Source organism: Triticum aestivum, chromosome 7D (genome assembly GCF_018294505.1).
Source record: "Triticum aestivum cultivar Chinese Spring chromosome 7D, IWGSC CS RefSeq v2.1, whole genome shotgun sequence".
Lineage (NCBI taxonomy): Eukaryota > Viridiplantae > Streptophyta > Magnoliopsida > Poales > Poaceae > Triticum > Triticum aestivum.
Window position 1 is genome coordinate 526766489 of NC_057814.1, and position 10030 is coordinate 526776518.

At 46.5% G+C, this 10030-nt stretch overlaps 1 protein-coding gene across 1 annotated transcript; it reads right to left on the reverse strand.

Moving 5' to 3' along the window:
* Positions 1 to 678: 678 nt before the first annotated feature.
* Positions 679 to 1908, reverse strand: LOC123168399 (transcription factor RAX2-like). The gene is made up of 2 exons (XM_044586270.1): positions 1691 to 1908; positions 679 to 1603 (listed from the first exon to the last, which is right to left on the reverse strand). Exons 1-2 carry the CDS (start codon positions 1824 to 1826, stop codon positions 942 to 944), a joined length of 798 nt encoding a protein of 265 aa, XP_044442205.1. The 5' UTR covers positions 1827 to 1908; the 3' UTR covers positions 679 to 941.
* Between the last annotated feature and the right edge of the window lie 8122 nt (positions 1909 to 10030).

Below are 10030 nucleotides of genomic sequence, written 5' to 3' on the forward strand. Positions count from 1 at the left end.
TAATGATTGTTTGTATGTATAATATTTTTAAAACACAGATATTTGAACATAAATTTATGAGTAAAGTTTTACAATATCCTAAATAGTTTTTTCTTGCGTTTATGAAAATAGTTTTTCATAATAATCACTATTATATTTAAAATAATATCTACTAATCAATGTCTATATGTAAAATATTTTTAACACACAAATATTTGAAAATAAAACATACATTTTGCAAATATCGAAAGAAATAGCGCGCGCAAAGTGGGCCGTAGTATCTGCAGCCCATTTGAACTCCACGTGCTTCGTCCACTACATATAATGCTATTATCCATAGCTGACATGCAAACTAGATGGTTGGAGTGGCTAGACTAGGTAACCTTGCTAGAGCGTGTGTCGTGTTCAAGATCTTGCTCGCACACATTTTAGGCATTAATAATTGCAGTACAGTGGTCTGCTTTTTTACAAATAAAAAAATGCAAGGGGTTTTCATGCAAAAATGTGTCGCAACGGTCGACTTTTTTTGCGAATAAAATATACAAGGGTGTTATGTGCAAAAATACATTTGCTGAGTGTCCGACATGTGGGGCCTATACACAAATACACCTGTAAAGGTATTTTGTGACCGTATGTGCACGGTTGAGTCAAGTTTTGTGACTACAATTCCGTATTTTCAAAGTTCTAGCACCAAATTGAACATCAAACGCAAGTTATATGACTACCAGTGATATTACCTCTTATTACTCCGTACAGCACAGCAGCAACACCACCACATAAACTAGCTAGCTAGGGAGAGGTCATCTCATCTTATAAAACAAAAACCAAAATAAAAATAAAAATACTAACCAACCTGCATCGGCCAATTCAAATATATGGGGTCGGACGGGGGAAAATGCATGCAAAGAAATTAACATCAATGTCTACATGTGTCTTGCATGCATGCGTGGCTGATGCGATTACTAATAAAGGAACCTAGTCCCTTCTTGTGTCGCTGCAGCACCGGCACCGTCGCCGTAGAAGAAGAAGCCGCTCGGCGAAATCATCTCATGATGCTCATAGGTCATGATGTCATTCCCAGATGATGATGCTGCTGGTGGTGACAGCAGGTTGTTGGTCTCCTCCTCCTGCTGCTGAAACTGCAAGCCACCAAACATGAAGCTCTCCTGCAGGCCAACAGCAGCAGCACTGGTGTTGTTGGAGATGTCCACCGAGGAGAACGACGACGTGTACTGCTGCTGCTGCTGCTGGTCGCCTCCTCGGCCTCCAAACATGAGGAGCTGGCCTAGAGATGCAATAGAAGTAGAGCTAGTGTGGTGGTGGTGCTGCTGCTCAAGGGTGAATGGTGGTGCCGGTGGCCTGGAGCCGTACTGCTGGCCATGGGCGGCGGCGGCGATGAGCAGGTGCAGCTGCTTCTTCTTGAGCTTGGTGTTCCAGTAGTTCTTGACGTCGTTGTCGGTCCTCCCGGGGAGCTGCGCGGCGATGATGGACCACCTGCTGCCGATGGCGGCGAAGAGGGCGCAGATCACCCTGTCCTCCTCGTCGGAGAAGTCGCCGTGCTTGATGTTCGGCCGCAGGTAGTTGAGCCAACGCAGGCGGCAGCTCTTCCCGCACCTCTTCAGACCTGAAACATCTCCATGACATGAGTGAACGTGCATGCACGCGCATGTGCAGAAATGCAGATGGGTATAGCTAGGTGTGATGGACATACCGGCTTTGGTGGGGAGCGCGATCCAGTTGCCGCCTGTGCCATTAGTGTGGATGTAGTCCTTGAGCTTCCTGTCCTCCTCGGGCGACCATGGCCCCTTCTTCACGCTGCCCTTGTCACAGCAGGGAGCTCGACCCATTTTCTCCCTCTTCTTCCCTTGCTCCTTTCTTCCTCGAGTTCCTGCCTAAGCTAGCTCCGGATGGGAGGAAATGGAGAGAGACAAGTTTAAAGGCAGCTCGCTAGCTCAGCTAAGTTGGAGATATATAATGCGGCCGGCAAGCAAGTCAATGGCAGTTGCTAGTACGAAGGAGGATGGCTCTAAATTTGTCTAGTTTCTCTCACCAAGCTAGCTAGATGTACTCTCTCTCTCTCTCTCTCTCTCGGCAATGGCAATGGCAGTGACATCCATCTCTTCCTTGTAGTGTCTGTCATCCGTCGTTTCATGTCTGTCATCATTCAATCTCACACACGGACACGGCTCAAACAACTAGGAAGGGGTAGGCCACAGCACACCTCAGCATGCATCACCCCCTCAACCTAGCTTGTACTTTTGGAGACCCTTCCTTTTTGGTGCATCATGTCCCTCACCTACACACATGCGCACACTCTCTTACGTGTGTCTCTTTTTCGAGCTCATAGTAAGGCTAGTCATAGTGGGAGTAACTTAGCAAGTAACATAACACATCCTAAGAAAAGTTTGCTTATGTGGCATGTATTTAATGAGGAGAAAAGTGTTTGAAGTAACATAATATGTTACTGTAACATAACGCATCTCAAGACAAAATGAGTCTACATGTTAATAAATAAGGTCTTGCATGATACCACATATATGCTACTTCCCATTATGAAGATAGTAATATAGACTAGTAACATATGCATATGCATGTTACTAGTCTATGTTACTTCCCACTATGACCAGCCTAAGTCATAGCAGTAACTAGGCTACCAAGTAGTACTAAAAAGGGCCAGCCAGTTAAGGGCAATAAAGCTAGGTAGCTAGGGTACAAATTTAAGGTGGATGCATCATGCATGTATATATGGATTAGGATGATGAACCTGAGTATGCAAGACAAATCCATGCTTTTCGCCGCATATATAAAATAAAGAAACTAACTGCTCTCTCTATTATAGCAGAAGAGAAGTGAGATCTTGACAGAGTGGGCACCAGGATTTAATTAGCTATTATTGACAAAAACACTGATCCTTGTCGACATGCAAGCATCATGCATGATTACTCTCTCTCTCTCTCTCTCTCTCTCTCTCTCTCTCTCTCTCTCACACACACACACACACACACACACACACACACACACAGATTTAGACCATGTCAAAGCCAATCAGTTGAGTATGATCGAAACAGTACCATGGAATCTTAACAACATGCCACTTTTCTAATTCGTTGGTTCTCATGTCGCCACCCAACCAAGTTTTACTAGAAACTGGTCCATCCATTGTTAATTTTGTTCCATAGCTACGTATACTAGCAGTATAATTGCAATATATACACATATATACGGATGTTGTAGAGTAGGAATCGTTCACGCGAATACAGCAACACCCACCGTACTGTTGGCATCAATTGGACAACGGTTTTGCTATTTTTTGATCAATATAGCTCAGTTCATGCTATAGCCGTTGAATTATGGGCGGAGATTCGTGCTGTTTTTTTTTTTTTCAGTTTTTGGTTGTTGTTTTCTCCTCTCACGTGAGGAGAAATAATCTCAATCGACTAAGCTCTAGGCGCACGCATTGAACAAACGAATATATATACCCTGAAAAGAAAAACTTGACAAACCTAGATATGCATACACACACAGACACACTGACACACATATAGTACTATGTAGGTAGAATTTGTGGGGGTTTGCAATTAATGCATGTGTACGTAACAGCAGTGTAAATGTGTAACATGCATGTAGGTTGGTGAAATAATTAATTGCATAGCGTTCTGATCGACAGGGGCTTAACCAAAAGGGAAAGCACTCTTGGTACATGGAGAACAAATGTACGGTGGGAGAGTTAAGGGACAAAGACTTGTGTAGGCACGTACGTGTTATGTACTTTGCAGTAACATTTACGTACTTGAGTACTATGTGTACGTATGTAGCGTACGCCTTAATGATGATTAGCATGATACGTATATTGCTACTGGTCTACTACTACTACAGGCATGCATGCATGCATGAATATGACGCAATGTATGCGTGCATGTGCACCAAAGTCTTTTTTCGCTTTCACGTCATATCTCAGATCGACCGATGAGATCACCAGCTAGCAAGCTTGCCATATGTATGCGTCCAACCATCACATCTTATAGTATGTTGCATCTCCCTCTCGTCTCGTCTGATCTGGTCTGCTCTGGTTATTGTCTCATGTGCACCGTACGTACGTGCGTGCGTGCCACAGGTCAGGCTGTCACGTACGTACCTGCGCCAAATTGGAGTATAAATAATGTACTATTAGTACGGTGCAAACTGCATGCAGAAAAGGCAACGTTACGGTCGATACACCCTCTTCTGTTCTGTTGCAGACATGCAGCTACAGTTTTTTTTTTGGGGGTGTTATTGCAGCTAAAGTTACTGGTACTAGTAGATTCCGAATAACCTAAATGTAAGTTGCCTGGTTTTTAATTTGGCCTAGTCAAATTCGTGGGAGAAGGAATCAGGCGCGGCATCGAGGCCCGGGAGGTGGGCATGCGCGCAAGGCCTCGGCCTCAGCCGCGAACGAGCCATAGTCGGTGGAGGCGAGTTTGAAAGCTGGTGGTTCAGCGTGCCCGGGGAGGGGTGCAGGCTCGTCGAGGAAATATCTTTTAGTGCGCTGGTTTAGAGGCTTGTTCGGAGGTGGCGCCAGCATGGCGGTGGGCGACATTGAGGGAAGGGTGGGGCAGCCATACTGACGCGGGAGCGCAGGCGGCGGAGATAGGCGGTTCAGACAGTGGTCGTGGGTGGTTTGGGGAAGAATATTAAGAAGAAAGTGTGGGAGGTGGAAGAAGACCATCTGCAACTTTACATCAAACGCCTCGGAATAATCGATTGACCCAAAAAATCGGCCGACTAACTCCTACACAGGCCTGTAGATTCAACATTTAACAATTTGAAGTACAACTGCTAAGCTAGTTAAGCGATTTCTGAAGAAAAAAAATTGTGTGAGTGAAACAGGGGTACGAGAGGTACTGCAGTTACCGTATACCAAACACTATGTATACGGAAGAAAGAATTGTGCAAGTACTGGCTAAGCTAGATGTACTATGATACGAATGATTTTCTTTCTTTGGCGTTGCATTGGTACTGCATGTCAATTCCATCCAAAAACACCTAGCCTGATGTACATAATTCGTACGATCCATACATATTCGTACGTGGCATGTACATACGTATGTAGTTATATCATACATACTGTTAGAGATGCATGCAGATGCTTCAACGGAAAGCAGCTACGGAAGATGAAGTATTAATCATGTACGTGCACCCATAAATCAGTGGTGTCCATCGTTTGCATCTGAATGATTTATTTTCTTCATCGTGTGTGCGCTTTTAGAGCATCTACAGCCGCATACGATAAATATGACCCCTCAAATGCCCGCGGACGCTTTCTCCTTAAATTAACACAATTGTATTCAGACATCTCATACTAGATTCTCAATTTAATATAAAAGCATGCAAACTAAAAAACCTATGTACTATGTAGATGATCTAGCTACTCCTCGTCAGATGTCGATAATCTCCGTGCCCGGCTCCGGCAGCATGGGCGGCAGCTATAGCTCCGGCTGCTCCGCTCCGGCCTCCTCCTCCTCTATCTCTGCGTCGAGTTCGGTGAAGAGCGCGTCGGACGCCACCTACTCCTGTCAGAGGAACTGCCGGTTGGCCTCCATATAGGCCTCATCCTTGATGGACCCCAGGATGGCCTGCTGCTCCGCCATCTTCGTGACTTGGGCGACGACGAACTCCTCCTCCACCTCCGCCATGTTGAACCCCGGAGCAGGCTGCTCCGCCTCCTCCTCCTCCGGATCCGGATCCGCCACCTTCATCGGCTCTAGTAGCTGTTCTCCCTCCTCCTCCTCCGGCTCCGGTGAGTCCGGAGGCAGCCCGACAGCGATGCGGACGGCGCACCTCGCCTGGATCTCCTCCACGATCTGCCTCCAGCGCTCTAGAGTCAGCATAGCGTACGTCGTGATCTTGCGCCGGACCATGGCGATGTCGAAAAGCGTGCGAGAGCGGGGGAGAGGAGGCGGACGGGCTCGGGTGCCGGCGCAAAGAGGAAGGAGGTGGATGGGCTAGGGTTGGGGGACGACGGCCGGCTTAAATATCCGGATTTGGCCTCGAGCAGCGAACTGGAGAGGCGCAGTGCGGCGTTCACACCGTGGCGACGGAGGAGGCATCCGTCGGACCGCCGGGTTTCCGGGCAATTATGCGTGGGACCCTATCGTCAGTCCTATGTGGCGGGCACGCCCGGGGGCCCCATATCTGCCCCCATATTTGGGCTGGATATGAGGGGTGTCGGGTCAACCCGGGCGTTTGAGGCCCGTTTGAGACGCCCGTCTGGGTCATATTTTCGTGACCAGGTCAATGACCGGGCGGGCCGCCCGGGCGTCTGAGGCCGGTTTGGGGAGTCCGACTATAGATGCTCTTAGGGAAGCTCTCCGTCATTGTTTTTATGCGAGACAGGCCCGAAAGCGTAGGCTTGGTCGTCGATGGTGAGGGGGCTCGTCGGATACCGCGCGTGCGGATCATTTTAGATGTAGGCTCTAGGGTCCTAGTGGCTTAGGTTTTTTGATCGTTCGACGTCTTGGCTTTGGCGGCGGTGATGATGATGCTAAATAAAGAAGCTCCAGATTTTTCTCTGGCAAGGCGATCGTCTATTTGGTTAGTGATGAATTTGGGAATCAGTCTGTTCAAGCGGGGATGCCATGGCGGCGGGGGCATCCTTGTGGTGGGCTTGTGTCCTCGGACTCCGCCGTTGCGACGGCGTCTGCTCTAGGGTCGGCGCGAAGCTTGGAAGGTGGTCCAGGAGCGGATGCAGATCGTGGTCTGCATCGACGACATTTGAAAGACGGAACATGTGCTGGATTCGTGGTTGATGGCTGGCACGTATGGCTTCCTCCTTCGGCGGCTTAGTCGTGGTGGAGTGTTAGATCTGGAGTTCAATGGCGTGTCTGGAGTGTTGCCCTAGTCCCAGTCTGATTGGTTCAACGGCAATGGCTTTACCTTTGGTGAGCCATCTTGAAGGTCAGTAAAGCTGCATATCAGCGATGGAGCCGCATCGAGCTTGGGTGAGAAGGTGATCCGTCATTTTCTTTTTCTTTGTTATTTGTTATGGTGGTGCCGGAGGCAGGTGACGAGTGTTGGTGTCAAACTCAGAGATGTTCTGTTGTCCTTTCAATTTTATCATGTCGGTCTTTACTAACCTATACTTTGATCTTTACTATATGGATGAGACACGTATTATAATGAAAGAAAGTTAGAAAGCTAGTGCAGGCTTGGGTTAACTTACGGGGAAATGATGCAAATCAACCGGCCGATCGCTCCGTCCGTTCCGCCGCATCGTACATGTGACACGTGTTCACAGGCCCAGCACACCGCTGTTCTCCCCAACCTTATCATGTTTGCTTTCTTCTTTCCACTTTTCCCCAAGCACAGCCAGCCGATATACGGGCTTGTGCGCCGCCATCGCTACGTAGCGCTACAACCACCAAATCGCCATGCTGCTCCGGCGCTGCAAGCTGAAGGTGAGCACCGCGATCCTGACTAATGCCATGCTGAATACCCTCTCTACAACAATGTCGCTGCTACAGGTCTTGTATCTGATGCCGATCGCCATTGCTGCAACGATGGTGCTGATGCATTCGTTGTTGTCGGCCGTTGTCGCCTCGCGTCGGTATTGTAAGGGCACCTCGCCGCCGCATGCTACAAGGCCGCATATGTCTTCTTGTTTTCTGAAATATGGGAAATGTTTCAATGGAAACGCAACGGTGCAGCAATGCGGGCGCGGCAACATTTTCTGCAACATATCCTCGGTTGCATAAATACCTGCAACAAGTCCTCAGTTGCAAAAAAGAAATATGCAACAAGACATCTGTTGCAAAAAAGTTCTGCAATAAGACCTCTGTTGAGAAAAAGAAATATGCAACAAGAGCTCCGTTGCAAAAATGTTCTGTAATAAGACCTTTGTTGCAATGATGAAGGCGCCGCTCGGCCACTAGATGTGACAGATTTGATAGCTCGCGATCCGGCTGATCTCTTGAAAAGACCTCGATGTCTGAGCTTGTGATGGGAAGCCATAGAAATGAGATTTATAAAACGGGAAAACGAAAGTTTTGAGATAAGCCCTATAAAACCGGAAAGGAGATAGTATATTAATGCAATTAATTTGCAAATTAATTATGTTTAATTTGGCATAGAGTTATGAATATTAATTTGTTACCCGGCAGAAAACCCGGTATTAATTTGTTCTAAAAAAAAGTAGGAGCATTTACGCCATGTCCACTATAAAAGGCTCGTCATTCATCTCTTCTCTCTCAAAAGTCACAACTCACCATTCTGCCAACAACAAGATTACAAATTCCTCTGTCAGAATTAACACATCATCTAGCTAAAGATGAGGGCCACCCTAACGCTGCTGCTACCTCTCGCGTTCCTCCTCCTCGTGCTAGCACCAGGTACGTGCCCATTTGTCCATGTAATGCCTACGTTGCTTCACAAATTAAATGGATAGTGTAGCTACAAATTAAACTGCAGCCATGCATGCATGGTGTTTATATCCCACTAATTTTCGTCTTCTTCTCTGCTGCAGCTAAGGCGAGGTGTCGGGTGCAAGGACAAACCCGAGCCGCCTTGTCCATGCAACCAGGCGGAGTGTAACACCGATAGCCGCGTAGCGTACGGTCACCTTGGGTGCCCGAAATCTGCGACCAGCTGCTCTTGGACAGGACTGTGCATGAGTCAGGGGTGCAACTTCACCTACTGCGTATATAGATAAGATAGGAAGGCATGTCGACCTGATAGAATAATAAAGATGATACCATGGATGGCAATGCAGTATGTAGTTCTATTCGCTGCAAAGTGATGTACCTGAATGGTGAATTATTTACATGCCTACCATGGATATGTCTCTTTTTTATATTATCCAGAAATAAAAAGTGTTCACTTTAGAGTCAATTACATCACAGGTGTCTGAACTCGCCCCTAACTTATGGGAGCAACTAAACTGAAGTAAATGTTACCTTTTGAGGTGCTTCGGTAAGGATTTTTTTTGTGTGGAAGCGCGCCAAGTAATAAGTCAACCGTCACCACGTGTCGCGTGTTGAGCGCTTCTTTTGACTTTTTTTTAATTTCCTATGTTCTCTTTGGGTATTAGATGGCTTTATTTTTGTTTGGCTTTTCAGTTTTGTCTGGTCTTCCCTAGGTTTTAGAGGATTTTGTTTCGGGAAGCAGTGCTTTTTCGCAAGATGCACAATATGTGCTTTTGCGGGAAGCATAGTTGTGCTTCCTGAAAAAGGGAAACCACATATTTGCTTCCGCAAAAAGTATAATATGTGCTTCCAGGAGAAGTATAGTTATGTTTCTTGGAAAGGAAAAAAAACGGCTGTGCTTCCGTGAGAAGCACAGCTCGAAAACACAGCCTTGCTTCCGCAGAAGCACAGACCGTGCTTCCCCGAAAAAAGGGAAAAGCAGAACCCATGCTTCCCAAAAAAAAGTGAAAACCACACCGTGCTTCCGAGCTCCGGTTTTTTCGTTTCCTTTTTTGTATTTGTTTTTTATTACTTGTTTATTTAGATTTTGTGTTTTTGTACTTTCTTGTTTTTAGTTTTTTTGAAAAAAATTATCAAAACAAATTAACATGGATCTAGTTACGAAGTCCTCGACGTGAGAAATTCAAATGTGAAAACGGTTTGGTATTTAGACGGACAGTTCAATAGATACAATATTTTGAATAAATAAATCAACGAAAAGAAAAAACTCTCATATTGCGACAAGTGGCACACTTATATTGTGCCACTTGTCAGCACCTAGCAGGTGGGTAGTGACCTTTGCAAGGATAACCCTTAACTAGTGATTTCGTTAACTCATAATTATGCATGGCCTCCTGCCTATAATTTGGGCTGGCCAATTATCAGAATCGAAGGTCGAACTAGTCTCTCCTGAACGTATATGGTTGCACAAGGCGCGACTATGTCTTGTCGTGGATATAAGACTGACAGTAGAATGGGGGGTAGGTATGAGGAGGCAAGATCCTAGCTATGGCGAAGTTGTACACACGAGTTTTACGAGTTCAGGCCCTTCGTGGAGGAAGTAATAGCCCTACGTCTCGGAGCCCGGAGGCGGTCGACTGGATTATGCGTGTGTG

Excerpts from the sequence above, each read along its gene's own strand:
- LOC123168399 (XM_044586270.1), bottom strand. The coding sequence starts at position 1,826 with ATGGGTCGAGCTCCCTGCTGTGACAAGGGCAGCGTGAAGAAGGGGCCA. Across the intron at positions 1,604-1,690 it reads CGCGCTCCCCACCAAAGCCG|GTCTGAAGAGGTGCGGGAAG; the intron begins GTATGTCCATCA and ends GAGATGTTTCAG.